The sequence below is a fragment of the Epinephelus lanceolatus genome, chromosome 17, assembly GCF_041903045.1.
Source record: "Epinephelus lanceolatus isolate andai-2023 chromosome 17, ASM4190304v1, whole genome shotgun sequence".
NCBI lineage: Eukaryota > Metazoa > Chordata > Actinopteri > Perciformes > Serranidae > Epinephelus > Epinephelus lanceolatus.
In genome coordinates, this window is record NC_135750.1 from 36,749,089 (window position 1) to 36,770,355 (window position 21,267).

Below are 21,267 nucleotides of genomic sequence, written 5' to 3' on the forward strand. Positions count from 1 at the left end.
CAGTTTGACAGTTTGCTATCTCTCATTTGGATGTATAGCTCTGAGTATTCAGCAACCCCTACCACCAGTTTCTCCTCCATTATTTACCAACTGCAAACTTGTTGTCATGACCACCACAGAAGGCCCACCTCTCAAATCATCTGATTAGACAAACAGAGATAATGTGGGGCACTTTTCTGCTCAGAATTAAGGTTTTTTTGAACTTGATAGTAGTTAGTATCTACTTACCTGGTTCTTGACTTGAACCACAAGGTCTTCAGGGATGTCTCCTAGTGGATATGCCCTTCCTGCAAGACAGCAGCTACACACACACACACACACACACACTTATACATATGTATTTATACACTATTTATATATATATACTACACTGAACAAAAATATAAACACAACACTTTTGTTTTTGCTCCCATTTTTCATGAGCTGAACTCAAAGATCTAAAACATTTTCTATATACACAAAAGACCATTTCCCTCAAATATTGTTCTGTCTAAATCTGTGTTAGTGAGCACTTCTCCTTTGCCGAGATAATCTATCCCACCTCACAGGTGTGGCATATCAAGATGCTGATTAGTTTTGAGGGAGCGTGCAATTGGCATGCTGACTGCAGGAATGTCCACCAGAGCTGTTACCCGTGAATTGAATGTTCATTTCTCTACCATAAGCCATCTCCAAAGGCGTTTCAGACAATTTGGCAGCACATCCAACCGGCCTCACAACCGCAGACCACGTGTAACCACACCAGCCCAGGACCTCCACATCCAGCATGTTCACCTCCAAGATCGCCTGAGACCAGCCACCCGGACAGCTGCTGCAACAATTGGTTTGCATAACCAAAGAATTTCTGCACAAACTGTCAGAAACTGTCTCAGGGAAGCTCATCTGCATGCTCATCGTCCTCATTGGGGTCTCGACCTGACTGCAGTTCGTCATCGTAACCGACTTGAGTGGGCAAATGCTCACATTCGATGGCATCTGGCACGTTGGAGAGGTGTTCTCTTCACGGATGAATCCCGGTTTTCACTGTTTAGGGCAGATGGCAGACAGCATGTGTGGCGTCGTGTGGGTGAGCGGTTTGCTGATGTCAATGTGGTGGATCGAGCGGCCCATTGTGGCGGTGGGGTTATGGTATGGGCAGGCGTATGTTATGGACAACGAACACAGGTGCATTTTATTGATGGCATTTTGAATGCACAGAGATACCGTGACGAGATCCTGAGGCCCATTGTTGTGCCATTCATCCACAACCATCACCTCATGTTGCAGCATGATAATGCACGGCCCCATGTTGCAAGGATCAGTACACAATTCCTGGAAGCTGAAAACATCCCAGTTCTTGCATGGCCAGCATACTCACCGGACATGTCACCGATTGAGCATGTTTGGGAAGCTCTGGATCAGCGTATACGACAGCGTGTTCCAGTTCCTGCCAATATCCAGCAACTTCGCACAGCCATTGAAGAGGAGTGGACCAACATTCCACAGACCACAATCAACAACTTGATCAACTCTATGCGAAGGAGATGTGTTGCACTGCGTGAGACAAATGGTGGTCACACCAGATACTGACTGGTTTTCTGACCCCCCCAGACCCCCCCAATAAAGCAAAACTGCACATTTTACAGTGGCCTTTTATTGTGGCCAGCCTAAGGCACACCTGTGCAATATTCATGCTGTCTAATCAGCATCTTGATATGCCACACCTGTGAGGTGGGATGGATTATCTTGGCAAAGGAGAAGTGCTCACTAACACAGATTTAGACAGATTTGTGAACAATATTTGAGGAGAAATGGTCTTTTGTGTGTATAGAAAATGTTTTAGATCTTTGAGTTCAGCTCATCAAAAATGGGAGCAAAAACAAAAGTGTTGCGTTTATATTTTTGTTCAGTGTATATATGTATTTATGACTGGAAAAACGCACAAGCAACTTTCTGCCATGCACATTTGTGATAGTTTACAAGTATATTGTATGATGCACGGAATTTATTTTCAGGTGAGAATTTTGTTCATGCTGGGAATGAAGACAGACTGCCTTCAACATGTCCAAAGCTTCCAGTTTTTAATTTTTCCATTTATATTACACAGACATGAATGGAGACTACATTTACTGACACCTCTTATAATCACATTAAATGAGTGGCTCCTCTTTGACAGTAAACATGTAGTAGCAGCTACAGGCAGATATCAGATTTGGCTACAATGTGTGCCACAGACTAATAGACTCAGGTATAAACTTCTATCTGTGCGAACTGACCTTATGTACACCAGAAGTTTGTTTCCCATCACCACTTCCTCATCTGTGCAAGAAGAACCAGAGCACAGTTGAGGATTTTAATGTGCTTTTCAAACTTAAAATACTAGCGATATGATTAAAATAGGTGCTATGAAATCTAGGATGAGTGGTTTCCAGCCTTACCTGTCAGGCTTCTCCCAGCTTTAAGTGGTGGACCAATCATTGCAAAAAGTTTCTGAAAAATAAACATGAAGAAGAAAACATAGTGAAGTATGGTATCAATTATTGCTCAGGTCCTGATCTACAGTTCCTATTAAAAAGATTTAGTAACTGACAAAAAGTACAGGCGACTAAAAACAGATTCTTCTTTACATTAGAATGAACACAATATGTGAATATTCTATATCAGCAATCTATACTGTACTCTTAAATGTGTACAGACGAAGTCATTGTTTTGCAAGTTTCAAGTAAGTCTCAAATCATTGCACTCAAGTCCAAAGTCAATAAGGCAAGTCCAGAGTCAAGTCCCAAGTCCTAAACTTTAAGTTTCGAGTCCTAAACAAGTAATAATGTGCTCTTCACAAAATACAATGGCATTTTAATAACAGAGTAATAATAATATAAATATACACCAACCAGCCAAAATATTAAAACCACTGACAGGTGATGTGAGTAACACTGATCATCTTGTTAGAATATAATGGTTTGCTGGGAAACCTTTGTTCCTGGCATTTGTGTGGATGCCATTTGACACACTCCACCCACCCAAACACTGTTGCAACCAAGTACACCTCCTCATGGCAACAGCACTCCCCAGTGGCAGTGCCACATCCAGCAGGATAATGTGCCATGCTGCGCTGTAAAAGTTGTTCAGGAATGGGCTGAGGAACAATGCAACAAGGTCAAGGCATCGACCTGCCCTCCAAATTCCAGCATGTTTCACAGATGCTCGATCAGATTGGGATCTGGGGAATCTGAAGGCCAGGGTGATGCCTTGAGCTCTTTGTCATGTTCCTTGGGCCGTTCCTGAACTGTTTTTGTGGTGTGGCATAATGCAACTTTCCATCAACTCTGACATGATGAAACAACCTTTTGGTAAAGGACTTACCTCCATAGGTGTAATGTAGTCATTCATTCCGCTGTTGTAAACATAGATCAGAGCATCATAGAGTTGGTTTTCCCAGCACACTTGAACCACCTTCAAACACAAACACACACACACATAGAAGACTTTTTGTGAAAATGACACCAGCCAAATGTTGAGACTAAATACTTTGTTTTCTAACAAGTCCTCACTGATTTTCTTCTTCCTGTACACAGACATATACACACACACACACCTGCTGTATGTCCAGGCTGGTCACATCCAGGTGAACAATGCATCTCTCCAGGCTGTCCATCATACCGTTACCATGGTAATGGGCCAAGAGGTCCTTCATGATGGGCGTGGTGAGGTGACCGAGGCGATCCCCAACAATGTATGACTCCAGTGACTCCAGAAAGACTCCCTTAGCAACCGTGTTCTCCACCAGCCGAGCATACAGCTGGTTGAACAGCAGGTCCCTGCACACACGCACACGCACGCACGCACACACACACACACACACACACACACACACACACACACACACACACACACACTCTTAAGGTTTTATATACTTAATGGACTTCTTTGACATGTTAACCTGATAGTTCTCATTCACAACTGTAGTGTAGTTCAGTTGGTTTGGACCATGAGAAAAAAGCCTTTTACTTCGGTCACACTGACACACTACTTCCTGGCAGTACATGAGTCTAAAGGTCCAGGTCAACTGTCTGTCAATACTGGGCCATTGGAGAGTGTCAGTCACCCTAGTCTTTGCGTTGTCGTCCCCCCACCGCTGGCCCTCATCAGCCCTTGGTTTTTTTTAGCTCATTCAGCAGGTTTAATCAGCTTTGGTGACAGCAGAGACTGTCTTTCAAAATTGGATTGTGTTGTGAATGTGCTAACTGGCTAACTAGCATAAAGCAGGTCTTCTGGTTACCCTTTTTTAATGATGAATACAGACTACCTCCATCTGCTGGTGTGAAGGGGTATGTCCTGTCACACAGGTGCAGAATGTACATGCTGGTTGGCTTTCAGCTGTAATGTGTTCATGTGCAACATTTCTGGGCAAGGCACTAATTCTCTGGAGCCGGCCCTGGTGTATCTGGGCCTTTAGCCTAATGATCTTTCTTTGATGGTTGTGTGTTTGCATTTACGTGCCCATGAATGCATATATACTTACGGCCTCTTTAGCAGCAGGCAGTGTTCCACCAGGACTGGAATCACATCCTGAACACATCACAGAGACACAGAAAGAGCGAGAACGTTAATGCTCTTCAGTTAATCATTTCAATAAATAGGAGAAGACACTCTGAAAACTACTATAGAGCATTCATTCATTTTCTGTAACCACTTATCCGGTAAAGGGTCACGGGGGGCTGGAGCCTATCCCAGCTGACACTAGACTAGAGGTGGGGAGCGCGCTGGACAGGTTCGCCAGACTATCACAGGGCTGACACAACCATACACAAGCCAGTGAATTTGAACTTGGAACCCTCTTGCTGTGAAGCATAAGTGCACTACCGCGCTGCCCACTAAAGAGAGGAGGTTCCCAAAATTTCCTGTTTGATACATGTATACCCCCACAGCCCTTTCAGATAAACTCCTTCATCAGTCACACTGATATGTACTGTACTGCAGTACCAACCCGATATTTCTATTGTTTGCAACCTTAACCTAATAAGTTTGTGGTTTGTGTATCTAAATGGAGGCTGGCAGCGAGTTCAGGAAAAAAATCCAAAATGAAAAGTTTGCACCCAAATACAGTTTATCTTTAAGGATTATGTTGACAAGAATACTGTTGAGATATGGCACCTTTTATCTAGTATTTCTAGAGTTATGTGTTTTTGCAGACATGTAAGGAATTGTTAAAATGTCATATTTCTCAAATAGAGTTTGGAGCAATACTTTCCATCAGGGGCAGGATGGGAAATAATGTCAAAAGGAATCTAGTTGTCATCTTTCAAATAGTGACCCTACAAAATCCTCAGTCTTTGCCAAATCTTATAGTGTGTGACTAAAAACTCACCTTGTCTTTAGATGTGAGAGAGTGTCAGAGTTTAGTCTTTTAAAGGTCTTCTATTGTATGGTAGGTATTGTTTGCTCAAAAGTTTTATTGTATTATTACAAGGCTATTACATTATCTGCAGTTACTACAGTATGAGTTTATACAGGGGTGGACAAAATAGTAGGAACTGTTTCAGCCATTGATCCCCAAAAAATATCTACTGTGTAAACCTCCCTGCAAAACAACAACTTCACATTCTAACCTTTCTGTTTGTGTATAGATGAAACAAATAGGACACAAAGTGTCAATTAGTGAACCTAAGAGGTGTTGGTAGGTGCATTCTTGAACTGGACAGTCACCTGCTGTTACTTTTTATACTATGTCCTGACTCCAGCTCTGTACTAAACACACTGATATGAGATTGATGTTCATATTTTCATCTCACTATCAGAAAGAAAGACAACAAGTATATTTCCCAAAATGTTGAACTGTTCAATTATCGATGCTGGATTGTTGGCCATGATGGTCAAATGTGAGCTACATGCCTACACTGTATTTTCTCTAGACTTTCACTGTGTTCACCCAGCTGTTAGTATTCTGTGACTGGGCTGATTATGTGGCAGACTGGACACTGTAAGGTGTGTTTTTAGGGTATGTTAGCTTACGTGGAAATGTTGCTCCATCACTTGGATCTTGCCTTGTTCCGGACACTTCTTCAGAGCATGATCTGCAAACTGGAAAAGGATCTCGACCATCTGCACACACAGTGTTACAAGTTCAGAGAAGAGCACAGGAATATTGAAGTAAACTTTCCAGGGACCAGATTTAATACAGCAGGTGGCAGGTTTCTGTTCTTACCTTGTCAGCTACCACTCCCTTCCTTTTCACTGGATCTCCAAACAAACCTGGAATAAGCACACACCACACATTATTCTCATATTGTAACAACTGATTTTTATTTTAAAATTTATATATTCAAAATATTGCATGGTAAGGCACACATATTGAAATTTCATGACAAACATGATGTATTCAGGCCCACTGAATCCTATGAAAGAGACCGCCCCAAAAAAGAATAAAATAACCAGTCAAACTGCATGTTCTGTAACATGGCTCTCCTACATACATGTACCGTAAATCATGACGTGAATGAATGAATGATTATTAAATATTCAGTCTTTTTAAATACTTTGACCACCATGTCTGTCCAGTGACTTAAATCCAAGTTGAAACACTTAGTTTCACAGTTTTTTGTAGTTCAAAATAAAAACTGAAGTGGGTTTTATGTAACCAAAAAAAAAAAGGGTTTTCTGTCTTCTGAAAATTGACTCTATCACAGTGAAGAGATTACAGCAGACTACAAACAAGTGATGTTTTCTGAATTTAGGTAACACTGAATGGCAGAGGAGCCATCACATGTCATTGACTTGACTGTGTTTAACTTTCTGCCTACGAGTTGGCACAAGTAGCAGCTGGCACCTGCTTCATGTGATCACTTTGTACGTCGATATTAGCAAATATCTGACCAGTTTCAAATAGAGAACACACACAGGACTGCCAGAGCTGGAAGAAGACATTCTTCTACAGTCATCATCATCATGACTGACACTTAAATGAGCCTCATCAACACAAGTGATGTCAGTAAACAGAGGTGGAACCAAACACTTGGTGGAAGACACCTACAGTCAGGCCTTAATGAACAGATTGATTTAAAAGCTGATTTAAAGATGTGTGATGTGTGTGTTATACCCACCAACCACAGCTTTAGCAGTTCCTTCATGGAAGGACCAGGCCAGAGAGAGAGCCTCAACAAAATGCTCCTGTTTCAACAGGCAGTCGATTCGCTGTACATGGACAGAGACGAGGGGGAACATGGATCAGGTTCAAAGCGAGCAGTGACGTACACTAAATAATTTCCAGTACAAAGAAGAAATGTATCTGCTATTAATATCTTCTCTTAATGGATTTTTACCAAATAGGCAGTATATACACACAAACATACCTCTCTCCAATTTCTTAGAGTCATAATGTGAGCGGACTGCAAGACAGGAGAACAACATCACACTGTTAAATAAGAAAACTGACTGCAGACTAAAACAAGAGACATTTTTAACTGAATCCTAGCAGGTTCTCATCAGACTCAGACTAATAAAACTCCATGAACAGAAACTTCAGTTCACAGCTGTTGCACACACAGACAACAAACATACAGTATTTAATACACACACACAACACAGTACCTTGGTGCCCAAATAGATAATCTGTCCTGCATAGCTGGAGACTGACTGGTAGCAGGCCTTTTCTCCGACTAGAGCCTGGAACAGAGACACACTATTAGACACACACACACACACACACACACAGGTCCTGTTAAAATGATTTTAGGTGTGTAATCCCCTTCTAACTTAGACTATTAAAGCCTTATGTTAGCCCGAGTTAAACTTCAGCATGCTTTTTTAAATAGTTCAACGACTCTGGATTTGCATTTTTGACTGTGTAGTCACATCAGCCATTTATTTATGATCAATAACTTCTTACCTTCAAAATCTAATTCATTATCACTATTGTTATAAAGTGAAGACTGTTGCAGAGCATTCTTAAACTTGACCCCTGCCCTTAACCCTGTAAATGAAGGTCTGAACCTCTGACCTTGTTCCCCATCAACTAATCCCTCACCAGAGCCTGGGAGACATTCCCTCCAGTTGCCAGCGACTTGAAATGGCGGCTGTTGTAGACCAGTTGCACCTGCTCCAAGTCCAGTGTCTCCAAAACCTCCTGACTGGGCCGGTCCACAACCTGCAGCTTTTCATGGCTGTCTACCAGGACGAGCGTACGACTGTTAATCCACTGCAGAGACATGGAGACAGGAGGAGAACGGGTCATGCAGCAAACAGAGATTTGTGTCTTTATTCATACATGGATCACCTCTGTGGTAAAAAAGAACTACCTGGTATGCATCAAGGTCAAAATGACCAAGGCAAACTCAACTAGATGTATGATAAAAAACAATATGTATACGTAATGTTACGCTGTCCATGCAGCTGCCCTTGCAATTTCAGCTTGTTGCTACATGAAGGCAACCAGCACGGCACAAACAATGACATACAGTGGTGGAAAAAAGTTTTCGGACACCCTTAAAATTTTACACAATCTCAAATATTATCATGAAATATTTGTGGAAAAATCTTTTTTGTGTTTCAAAACGTGTGGCTGCATTAGACAGATACAAACAAATACAAATTATATTTTTTTGTTTATTGTTTACAAGAAAAACTAACAAAACTAAATTCTTGACAGTTTCAATATGTCAGTTCTCAACATTGTCGGTATCAAAGTCAACAAATAACAGAGAATGTGTTCAAAACTGAACAAAAAATAAATAAACCATCACATCATCAAATTAATATTTAGTAGTCCTGCCGTTGGCACGTAGTAGAGCTCTAATCCTGGCTGGCATGTTCCCCACGAGCCTTTCACACTGTTGAGGGGTAATCTTGTGCCATTCTTCTTGAATTACTGCTTTTAATTCTTCTAAATTCTTTGGTTTATGCTTTGAAACAGACCTTTTGATAATCCACCACAGATTTTCAATGGGGCTCATGTCCGGGGATTGAGCTGGCCACTCTAAGACCTGGATACTGTGCTCCTGCAGCCAAGTTCTACTGGCCTTGGATGTGTGGCAAGGGGCATTATCTTGTTGAAACATCCAGTTTTTACTCGACGGAACAGTGCATGCGCAGAAGGGAGCATGTGGGTTTCGAGAATGGTACAATACTTGGTAGAGTTCAATGTGTCATCACAGACAGTGAGATGACCAACACCAGCAGCACTCATGCATCCCCAAACCATGATACTGCCTCCACCATGCTTGACAGTAGGTACTGTACATGCTGGAGATAATGCTTCGCCTGGCCTTCTGCGTACCCTCACATTAGTAGGAGGAAGATAAAGCTGGAAACTGGACTCATCTGACCACAAAATCTTCTTCCAATTCCTGGCTGTCCAGTTCTTGTGTGCCTGGGCCCAATGACGCCGGGCTAACCTCTGTCTCTCATTGATCAGGGGCTTCTTGATAGCCTTGTAGGACCTTAAGCCATGATCTAAAAGTCGGCCACGTACAGTGCGGGTGGAACACTGGACACCAGTTTGGTTTGACCACTGCTGCTGAAGCTCCTGTGATGTCATTCGGCGGTTTTGCCTGCACATGCAGATCAGGATGCGGTCATGTCTTGCTGAAGAAACCCTTGGACGCCCAGATCTTGGTTTGTCTTCCAAGCTGTTGGTTCGTCTGTATTTCTGCAGAGTGTATCCAACTGCTGAAGGACTGCATCTGCACTTCCTGGCTATCTGGCGGCAACTGTACCCTTCCTGGCTGAGAATCTTTATCTTCAGGCGTGTTTCCTGCGTTAGGTTCCTTGTTTTAGCCATTTTTGTGTCTGAAGAACTTTCAAATGTGCTGGCTTTATGTAGACACGAAGCTTGGCAACAAAAATTGTGTCTTTTAATAAAAAGAACGACCTTCATCACTGGTACCAAAATGACCCAATACTCAAAATTTCTTATGTATTTTTATGGAACCAATCAATTTTAAGTTTTAATGGCTTTTTTAGGATTTATTTAGTATTTTGGCTGTGACTGTACTAAAAGAAACTGCACTTGAAGACCTAAGAGTGATTCTTAATGCAATATTTCACAAATGCATGGGGTGTCCGAAAACTTTTTTCCACCACTGTAACATCAAATGTTCCTGACCAAGCCCAAGCTCTCTGAACACTCAATATAACAGTGGCCCAGTGACTTGAGTTAGGTACTTACACTAAGGCTAATGATGTCACAGCTGAGGTGGAGTTGTTTTTGCTTGATGACATGGATGGTCCCCGTCTCCTCCTTCTTTACCTGAACAAACAATAGCACAGAGGAGAGCATTAAAACACTAAAAGCTGATGCCTGCTGATTGTTACTTTTACTCCCTGCGTACACTTTTGAAGCAGTTTAGCATGTTGACTTTATCGGGCAGTTGTGGATATTCCCACAGGTGACATGCGTAGCCACCTAGGGCGCCAAAAAATAAGAAATAAGAAGACGAATTTTGCAAATTTATAATAAATGTATTTATTTATCTAGCTCTTGTTCGTAATAAATACAATAAATATAAAAGCTTACAGTAATAATAATATTTATTCTATAATTAATATTATAAAATATTAATTACGGGGGTGAACGCCCTTCTTAGAGTGCCAAATGTGCCAAGTCCAGCACTGGTATCAGGGAACTATTATATTAAAAATCAGTATCACTTGCCTGTAACCAGCTGGCTTAGGACAATGCTGTATGTTTATATATACATATACATATATATATATATATATATATATTTTTTTTTTTTTTTTTTTTTTGGCTGTTTGTCTTTATTGGATTGGACATTTTTAGCGTGAAAGGGGAGAGAGTGGGGGGGCATGCAGCGTTACCGTTTTCTGTATTCGATCAATATTTGATGACCTGGAAACGGGAACAAGTTGCAGCAGCTGTGTTGATAGGCGGTTACTGTCTGTGCCGCTGTGCATGTGACATGAACCACTGTGCAGTGGATAAATGTAAATTTGATGGCACAAAACTGGCTATAGTTGAGACCACCCGGCCAGTCACCGGTCTGGGTAGATCAAGCTAAAAATCAACCAATTCTGGTCACGGGCTGATCAGTCAATGCATCTCAATTTTACTATATTAAAGTTAAGAGGGAGTTGAGCAGATACCAGGAGGAAGTGGACTGTGTCTCCTTTACAAAAAGCCAGAATCGGGTTGACTGTCTTCTGAACAGGAACAAACTGCCACGCCAGCTGAGGGACACTGGATGGATCAGACTGGTGAAAGACAACACAATACATCATATCAGTAATTAACCTATTAATGTCATGTTCCAAATGTTCATAGCTGTGTGAAAATATGGCTGAAAACATCTCTCACTGCAACGTGGCAAAAAAAAATGTCCACTATGACAGACACACAAACAGCACGAACAGAAGAAGTACCAAAATCATAGAAGCAAGTCATCACATTCCTTTTAATAAACATCACAGAGATTTATGGATGTCAGCAACAGGGCCTTTCTAACAGCAGCCATTTTGACTTGTCACAGTAGAAAAAGCAAATGTGTTAGTAATAACATTTAGGTCACTAGATCTTAGGATAGAGGGTGTTGTATGCTACACCAGTAGCCCACTGAGAAAAAAATGTGATTTGTAATTTTGGGATATATAAAACAAATATAAATTGACTGGATCAAATTGTCACTATAGTTGAGCTAAGGCTGCATGTGGGATACATTCTATTTTTTTTAGCCACGAAAACACCTGAGCAGGGACAGTGGAGGCATCACAAACACATAATTCATTTATTTCATGACAGTATAGTAGCTTTTAAGAGCACAGACAAGTGGTAAGAAAACTTTGGTCCAATTTAGGTTTGAGATGTTTATTGAGATGGACTTTTTGATACTTTTCCCTGCCTTTGCTCATCAGTTCAACTTTGAGAGAATTTCACTCATAAATTTCATTGTTGGTACATGACCCATAACTTCTAAGAAGTTCTGTGAGATGAACCCTTTAATCCAATATACAACACCTACTATGTGTGCATTCAGGAACTCACTCTAACTGATAACACCTTATCAAATTTTCATTGTATCAATGAATCTGAGCCGACATGTGCTCATTAACATCAAGATGAACAGGTAAACAAATATACAGACCTTGCTGTAGGGAAAAGTCATCCACACTTTGAGCGAGGGCTTCAGTCCAATAACCAGAATCTGGTGAGAGAAAATCAAAAGACAAAAACATCCCAAACTTAACACACAGCTGGGTGGATAGGCAGAGAATGGAGGATACACTGTGACTGGAACTGTGTGTGTTCGTGTACCTTCGTGAGAGAGGCCATGGCCAGCAGAGAGTAGTGTGTGATGGGATGGTCTCTGAAGTCTGGAGGAGCGTGCAACGGTTCAATGCAGCAGACCTCCCCTTTAGAACCACTAAACAGACACCGCGAGTCACAGGACCGCATCCCCATCACCCTCCTGGAGATAAAGACAAACACATACCATTAACAGAAACACACAGAGGGGAAGAGGAGTGAAAGAGGGTAACAAATAAAGATGAAACAAGAACAGAGAAAGTATAGAGATAATAAAGGAAGGAGGAGAAGTAAATGAAAACTAGAATTACTGCTTTGCAGTTGTTTGCCTCAGAGAATCAGTCAAGTAGTTTTTACAGTTTATATCAATGTCCGTGAAAACACGGATGCTTCACACACATCTTCCCCCCCGGCAGCAGAGAAGATCTATACAATCAGCACAGTTTCAAAGTGGACACTAAAGATTAGTGTCACCAATTCAGTATCTGACCAAATATCTCCTCTTCTGTTTCTGAAATATGATGCTGTGTAGCAGCCAGAAAAGTGTTTCTGCAGAACATTACGATGTCCCAGTGAAGCTGACCTTTTGTCATCATTTGCGTATGAATTCTTTTATGGCCAAAAACATCTTTTGTGAGGTCACAGTGACCTTTGACCAACAAATTCCTATGAGTTCATTCCTTAGTCCAAGTTGATGTTTGTGCCAAATCTGAGGAATGAGACGGACGCAAGATCACAGTGTCGAGTGGATATAATAATAAATAACAAAATAATACAAACAAATTCTAAATTAAAATCCAACAATACAGAGTCAAAACTAAAACTGGGACAACAATCATGTTCTGGAAAAAAGTCTAGGCTATTTGTTGTATTTAAAGCACATTTCAATGTGCTTTACATTAGAGTCCATACAGCAAGAGACACAAGCAATATGAGATTATAATCAATACAATACATTGAGATCACTGCCCACTCCAGCCACAACTGTCACTGGCAAAGAGGCATAAAAAACGAAGTCATTTAATTTACTTAAAATTTAAAATAATTTACCTGAAAGCAAGCTCAAAAACGGATCCACCACTGTCATTACACACTGCAAGAGTTGGATCATCTGTGAACTAGAGACACAAAAACAGGGATATGATAACAAGGGACAAAGATCAGATGAAAATAATCAGGGATCCATCTCAGGTGCCACCAGTTTTTGAGGGTGCGTGACACACACGAGCAAAAGAATTTTGCTTTATTGTTTTAAAGCCGTTTCTTTTGCAATGGTTGTGTATGGGAAAAGAATTGACTGCAGCTACTAAAACATACAGCCATGCCCCGATAAAGAGAGGCCACTACGTGTGTGTGTGTGTGTGTGTGTGTGTGTGTACCTTCACATGCAGTATAGCTGTCCCTGGAGGATGGGCATCAGTGATTGTTCTCAGGAGCTTCCCACTTGCTAGATCCCACATTGTAATCTAACCATGAAGACCATGAAGACAGACAGACAAATGGAGTAGGAAACATTGTTCAGAATTAAAAGTACAAGAGGTAAACACACTTTTCTGTCATTTTAATTACAATCAATCAGATTTAGTCACTGAAATAAATTCTTAAGTTGGCTTTCCATTAAGTCACTCGTGACGCGTGCTGTACGCATCAGCTGTAACACACAAACTGAAATGTCCACAATCGTTTGCCCTTTCTTCATGTCTCTTCATTTATTACTTACAACTGTTTAAAATGATTTCTTGCATCCAAGTAGGAAATCATAAGTCCCACAGTTTAGTAGCCCAACTACATTTTAAGGTACTGCTACAGTACCTGCAGACACCACTGGCACCATGAAAAAAACAGTATGCTTGCCCTTAGCAGGCAACACACCTGGCTGCAACATAAATGCAGTCCCTCTGTGGGTTACTGCCACCCAGCGTACAGAATCAGAACAAAACAAACAAAAACAGCATACCAACAAAAAGGCACCAAAGTAGAGAAAATGTATTACACCAAACAATAAACAAAGGCAAATGAAGGGATAAATGGCTAAGCTTGTAACTTTGATTGTACGCAGCACTGAAATAATAAATCGTTTGATTGACAGGGAATTAATTTCCATGTCAGAAATCATTAAAAGTATCATTATCTTTTTGAAAATTAAAATTAAAAAAAAATAAAAAAAATTAAATTTTACTATCATACTATCTACATGTAAAGAATTATACCACCGCTAAAAATACTGCGAGGAAAGCATGAGTGTGTTTAATTCAGAGAAAACTTAATATACATTAAAGAGTTCATGTCTACAAATTAGAACTGTATTACACTGATCAGGACCAAGATGAATACCTGATGAATACCTGAGGCACCTAGGCTGCAGCACTCCCTCCACCACTTCCAAGTCAGAGGGTGCTGTCAGAGACCAAACTTAACAAAAATGGGCACTTGACGAGAACAGTTAGAGGAAATCATGCTGAGTGACAAAGCCTGCTGTAGAAAACTGGGGCTGTATTCACAAAGTTTTCTAGTACAAAGAGTTTCTCCTAGTGATGAAATTCTAAGAAAATTATTAGAATTGTGACATTGCTTAGAACACAATGCTCACAGAGCATTTTAGGCCTTAAAAGAGCTCCTAAGGTGAAAAACTGTTAGGAGCAGGGAGGCTTAGGAGATTCCTAAGCAGAGGAGAAAATGGTGGAAACACAAAGAGGTTGGAGAAATATTCTCCAAATGCTGGATGACAGTGAGTAAATGAAATGCTACAGATTAGACTGTGTAGGGATAAATATGTGTGTTTAACGTCATAAGAGATACGCACACATCCCCACCTAACGCTATAATATAAATAATCACAACAATAAAATATTTGGAAAACTGGAAAAATGCAACAGTGCAGCAGTGATTACTGTAGTCTGTCTCAACCTTCCATCAGCAGAGTGATCACACTAACAATGACAACACCTTCACAGTCAGCAGTTCATTTCATTTCCACTGGGTGTCCACACTTTGCAGGCTCGCAAAAGGGTGAGTCTGTGACAACCAATCACATCCATTAAAAGAATGAGTCATACCTAGCAACACAGTCAACCACTCCTCCTCACTAAGGTAAAAGTTTCTGTCCCTTCCTTGGTCAGAGCTGCTCTGGGAACTTTCCTAAATCACTCCTAAGCTAAGACTCCTTACTAAAAATGTTTAGGCTAAGTTAGGAGCTCTCTAAGAGTATTCTCAGAGAGTTTGTGAATATGGCCCCAGGGGTCAAAACATGTGTGATGATTACAGCTGTCAATTCTTTTCATAACCAAGTATACTGCCCATCACCCAAAAGATTGTGGTTCAAGCCATCATGAAGTGCTGTAACACGTCTGAGTGCATTTAAATGGTAAATGCCAGCATGTGTGGCCACTGCAGTTGTACTACAGTTCTACTGTACACTTACAGATCTTTTCATATAATATTCTGTTGCTAGGGAACAGCTTTGGTCCCTGTTTATTTCCTGTCAGCTACTGTGTTAACAAATAATGAAACAGGTTAGGGTGTGCATAATAATTATATTATGTCACAGTTTCATAACTACACGAATTGTAGAAGCTATCATATCTATGGTGTTCCGATTCCTGCATGTTGCCCTGTGAAAACAAAGCGAGTCATGTTGTTAGTGTGTGCGATGCCGGTGGTATCTCCTCTCCTCCTGAGTAAATAAATGTCAGAGGGAGCATTTTGGATATCTACAAAATAACCAGGGGGTTGTTGTATAAGATGGATATCCAATTCCCAAAGCATACCATCAAAAAGGGGTCCAACAGTTTGAATATGTTCCACCATCAAGTCTCACTAAAGAAGAAGTTTTTTTCTTAAATCTCATGAGGGGTGACTTGTTGCAGGAAGAAAGGAGTGAGAGTTGGCGAGAGGAGTGTCAGTAGTAGTGTGTTGTGTTAGAGTACAGGAAGCGTGATTTCCAGCATCATGGCTGAATATTTAGCTGATTTCAACAATATGAAAAAGTCAGAGAAATTGTACTTCAGTATGACTTGGACACAAAACAGAATGGAATGAGTAATGTAACGTACAAAAAAAGGTTCATTTCTTTGTAGGGTCCTTTCTGTACTGTTGTAAGATACTTATATAACAGTCTGAACCTGTCACTGGCAAAAACAGGCACTTTCAATGGAAGCAAAATGATGTGGCACACCTGCTCAGAGTGGTGACAATGCAGCATGTTTCACCACTGCTGGCTGCAGCGCTCTCTCTAAATCCTGGACCAATTTCTAAAATTGTTGTTCCCACAAGTCACTTAGACACTTTAACGTAGGAAAATAGCCGGGATGCACTGATTGTGAAATTCTGGGACAATACCAAAACCGATGTTTAAGATAATAATTTGGCTGATAGTCAATACCAATGTTTCTGAGTTGTTATTTATTACGTTGTTATTATGTTATATTGTGTTTTTTTCCCCTTGTTGTGTCAGGGAAATAAATGGAAACTGAACAGTTTTAAAGCCATTCAGTCCTTCACTACACTACCTTTGAATGAGCACAAATTCAATAATACACCTTCATGAAACAACCTTAAAATAACCTACTTTCACATGACAAACATTTTTAAAAAATAACTGCTTCAAAAGTCTTTAAACTAAAAATAATACATCATAATTCCCTCTCTAAAACATCAACAAATTTCTCCTTCAAACAGCCAAATGTATTCAAGCTTCTCAACAAAATCCAAATTTTACAAGATAACATTTGAACACATCATGAGAATGTAACAATTTCCCTGCGCCTAATACTAATTTTTACTGATGAGAGCTTGAACGCATCATAATGTAACTCCACTGGCTGCTAACAGCTAACGTTAACAAGCTCTCCTCCTGCCAATTTTAACACAGATTCATTGTTCACAATGTGGCATTATCAGGGAAACAACAGACTGCATCCGCTGATGCATTAAAAGTGAGTTTACTGCGTGTTTTTGTCCCGACAGAATCCCGGGGAAGATCTCTGTTTCTCTTAAACATGTTGTTTATTGTACCCAGAATGACAAGACACAGTTGGTGTAAAGCCCTGCTATACCTGTCCTCTGGCGATACCGATGTTCAGCCAATTAAATGATGCCTCCCAAGAAGACAGGGTCTTCAATAACAATGTGCTCACTAGCTACAGAACTGCATAAAGTATTTTGATAATCAACACCAAGTCAAACATGTTCCTTCGAGAAGTATCAGTCATTTGGACGACAGCCTGAGAATTTCAGTCACAACCATCGTCTCTGTCAGAGCACCACTCAGCACTCAGGACAAGCTGCCACAGACCAAACAACACATACAGTATTCAACACCACCCTGCTGAACTTTAACAAGCTGCTGTTAGACTCATCAGTGTCCTGTGTCCTGTGTCTACCCTTTTGAACTTTAAAACTCTAATCAACACCCAGTACACAAACCTGTGATTATATGCATGTGTATCTGAGTATATACCTGTCCTTTGGCGAATCCGCAGAGAAGGCGTGAGCAGTCATGGTTGATACTGAGGGCAGAGACAGCACCAAACTCTGCTCCAGTTGCCTTGGTACCCAGACAGAGGCGCAGAGCCTGATTGGTATCTGGAGAGGAACATGAAGAGAACATTTAGCTGTGGAAGCACCGGTACACGCTGAGAAAATATGTACTGTAGATGATAAAATGAAATTAATTAAAAAAACAGAGTCAGAGTTCTCACACATCTGTACCAAAACACAAGACACTGGCACCAAATGAAGAGCTGGAGATGCAATAAAAAACTGACACTTGCAAATAACCAACTCAAACAACAAAGCATGCACCAAAGTAGCTCGGCCAAACCAAAAAGGACATGAGCGATGACGTCTCAGAGGCAGTCAGGCTGAATACAAAATAAACATTAAGCATCAGTGACCCATCTGACACAGATTGTTCATACCTTTTCCTGCCCGGGCATCATTATGTCAGCAATATAAAGAGACATGGGTCAGCCCTGCTGCGACCTTAGCCCCACTTTCACCCCAGTCAAATCCAAACAACATCACAGTATCAACTTTGTATTTGTGAACACCAACATTTCCCCTAAAAATTATAACAATCCTATAAAACATAAAACATGCCATAAATATTTTACGCCTACGATTTGCTTTTAGAAATGACTCGTGCATTTGTTTAGCTAACTTCTGCTTTCACCTAAAGCATAAAGGTAAGTCGTAAATATGTTGTCTTGTGCAAAGGTAGGCTTTATGTTAGGATATGGTTGTTGGAGTGAGCTGCAAATGTATCACATCAGAAATGTGGATTTCACACAGGAGAGCTTGACTCATTTTGACAGAAAGAAATTTAAAAATGTAAAAATGAATTAAATGTTTGTGACAATTAAGACCTTACAAAATTAATTCAATGACTACTTAATGACTTTTATTTTATATAAAATTTATTTAAGACAATTTAAGATTTTTTTAGGACATGCAGACACCATGTGTAGGTTACACTGGACCTCTTTACACTTCTGTTACCGCAGCTCAACAATATTTATCATGTTGAGCTGCAGTAATACCAGAAATACACCAAGCAGGGGTGAAGTGCAGCCTGCAGTAAGCTGCCACTCAATGTCAACAGAAAGCTGCAACAAGTGCTCTGAGCTTGTTTGGTCTGGGACGGGTATGGCTATTCTTCTAGCAGCTTTTCCATAGAACAAAACTAAACTATAAATTAAACAGTGATGCTAGTAGACCATTCATGTATATGAAATAAGGGACAAGATAAAAGGACAATAAAAGGACAGGGGAACAAAAGAAATCTGTAACTTCCCGTGTTTTAAAGAAAACAAATGATTTTTCATTCATCTTGTGGAGATTTATAGACTGTTCTCTTTGGATTTAGCTGGCTGGTGAAGTTTTAGAGTGTGGAATTGGTGTTGTTATCTTTCTTCTCATATCAAGGCAAACCAGTGAGTCAGTCCTTATTCATTTGGCAGTTGCCTGCTGTTTAATCATTCTGAATGTGTGTCACAGAGGCTGTGTTTTATCAGAGGAGAGGTCTAAAAACTCTGTGTTCCTGATGGTATTTCTCCTTCAGGGAGAAGTTTTCATTTATAAAACAGCTGCTTGTGGCTGTGAAGAGTGGTCAGGAGTTTAAATACTTTGTCAGTGATTATATTTGGCTAACTAATGACCCGTGTTAGATGCACTGTTAAGGCTCAGACATACTTTCCACACTGAACATCTGCAAACAGCTGCAGCCAGGCAAAAGCGCACAAGTTTTTATTTATAGTATAACTGAGGGTCTGCGTCAGCCCCCAGCAGTAAACTGGAGGGCTGGGAGGAGAGATTACCATCCTCCTGCTGCTAGCACTGGTGAAACTGAAGACGTTGCTGTATCTGGAGTAACTGTCTGTCAAATATCCAACTTGAAACTGACTTCACCGTGGTGAGACTGCTGCGGCTGGCTTGGCTGCAGTTTTGGACTGGACTGGAGTTTGAAACAAAATAGTGGAGCATGCACAGTCAGTGCGTTTGCTGTGTGTACAGTCCACCTGCTCACAAAAGTGGGCTGCACGCAGACATTCGCACAGGGGTTCGTACAGACACTCGTGGACACTGCTAGATGACAATATTTACGTCATGCAGACCAAAGCAGACCCTCATGGACACAAAGGTGTGGAAACTATGAATTGGCCCTTTAGCATCAATATATAGAGTTGTTAACTGATCAAAGACCAGTATACAGTCCTGCTGTCATGGATCAGGGACAGATATATCCAAAATAGATCAATTATATTACAACAGTACAAACATGTATTTGTTCTACTGAATGCCTTTCTAAACTGAATGGTATACATGTAGTGTGTGTGTGTGTGTGTGTGTGTGTGTGTGTCTATACTGGGGGAAAGAATAAGTTAAAAGATTACTTTTATGTTAAATTATAAAACACAGTTTTGGATTATTATTCTCACTCCTGCAGAGTGTTTTCCTGATGTTGGTCCTCGGTACTTGTGCCCAGACAAAAAAAAAAAAAAACATATACACTTACTTGTAAGATATGAGTACCTGGCTTATCCCTACACTTATGCATAAGAGTTACAGGTGCACACTACACAGGCTGCTGGTTTGGAGCTCTGACTCATTCTCTATACCAGTTTGAGCACTGATACTGCTACTGCAAATACTCATTTATTTGATTTCATTAAACTGATATGACTGCTGACAGAAACTGTTTTAAGGACACTTTTATTGGTACAACCTGCAAACTACTACCATTGTAATGGCTATAACTATACTATATACACTAATACCCTTACAGCTAAAACTACCGTTATGAATACCAGTAACATTATTTTTACTTTTGTACTTAGTATCATTCAAGGCCGTAATTACTGGAGAGTATTGGAGAGGACACATCCCCTCTTATATTCAAATATGCTCAAAATACACTGGTTCTAACCAGCCTGCAGCACTTTGCTGCATGTCACTCATTCTCTCTCCCCCCCTTTCACACTTCACTGTCCTATCAATTCAAGGTATAACGCCCAAAAACTAATCCATAAACAATATCCGATGGGTCACTTCAAAAAAGACTGAATCTGAAGTAAGAAAACTGGAGCACTCTACGCAATTAAAAGTTTAATGAGGGTGCAAAATGACTAACGTTTCGACGCACAGCGTCTTCATCAGAGCCCAAAAAATTATCGTAAAAAAAAAAAGGTTATGATCTGTTGATGTTCGCATCAGTTGTTGATGGGAAACTTATTATGATAACACCGAACAGTAACACTTGACTTCACTCAAGACATGCATTAAAGATAATGTCAAGGTCAATACATCATTTTAGACTGAAACTGTAATTGTGGAAGTAAATAATATTTTGGTAAAGCGTGTCAGTAATTCATGGAGTGGAAACAACTGTTTTAAGTGGATACAGATCACTGGATCAACCATCACTAACAGTAGCTATCAAAGCTTGGCTACCTGCACTTATGCAGCCACACATCTTTATGTCTTTATAATGTTATACTTGTCAGATAGCTCAAGTGACATCTACATAAAGTGTC

At 40.4% G+C, this 21,267-nt stretch overlaps 1 protein-coding gene across 2 annotated transcripts in view; it reads right to left on the minus strand.

Moving 5' to 3' along the window:
- Window positions 1-21,267, minus strand: part of vps8 (VPS8 subunit of CORVET complex) — a 64,041-nt gene that overhangs the window by 20,948 nt on the left and 21,826 nt on the right. For both annotated transcript variants that reach the window (XM_078176253.1, XM_078176254.1), the window contains 19 exons: window positions 17,694-17,818; window positions 13,615-13,701; window positions 13,286-13,353; window positions 12,245-12,398; window positions 12,075-12,134; window positions 11,080-11,187; window positions 10,142-10,222; window positions 8,003-8,173; window positions 7,567-7,641; window positions 7,329-7,364; window positions 7,080-7,170; window positions 6,185-6,231; window positions 5,992-6,081; window positions 4,502-4,548; window positions 3,575-3,797; window positions 3,343-3,432; window positions 2,418-2,469; window positions 2,256-2,298; window positions 229-301 (listed from right to left, as the gene is read on the minus strand). In XM_078176253.1, coding sequence (XP_078032379.1) covers window positions 229-301; window positions 2,256-2,298; window positions 2,418-2,469; window positions 3,343-3,432; window positions 3,575-3,797; window positions 4,502-4,548; window positions 5,992-6,081; window positions 6,185-6,231; window positions 7,080-7,170; window positions 7,329-7,364; window positions 7,567-7,641; window positions 8,003-8,173; window positions 10,142-10,222; window positions 11,080-11,187; window positions 12,075-12,134; window positions 12,245-12,398; window positions 13,286-13,353; window positions 13,615-13,701; window positions 17,694-17,818 — 1,721 coding nt within the window. The remainder of the gene's footprint in view (window positions 1-228; window positions 302-2,255; window positions 2,299-2,417; window positions 2,470-3,342; window positions 3,433-3,574; window positions 3,798-4,501; window positions 4,549-5,991; window positions 6,082-6,184; window positions 6,232-7,079; window positions 7,171-7,328; window positions 7,365-7,566; window positions 7,642-8,002; window positions 8,174-10,141; window positions 10,223-11,079; window positions 11,188-12,074; window positions 12,135-12,244; window positions 12,399-13,285; window positions 13,354-13,614; window positions 13,702-17,693; window positions 17,819-21,267) is intronic.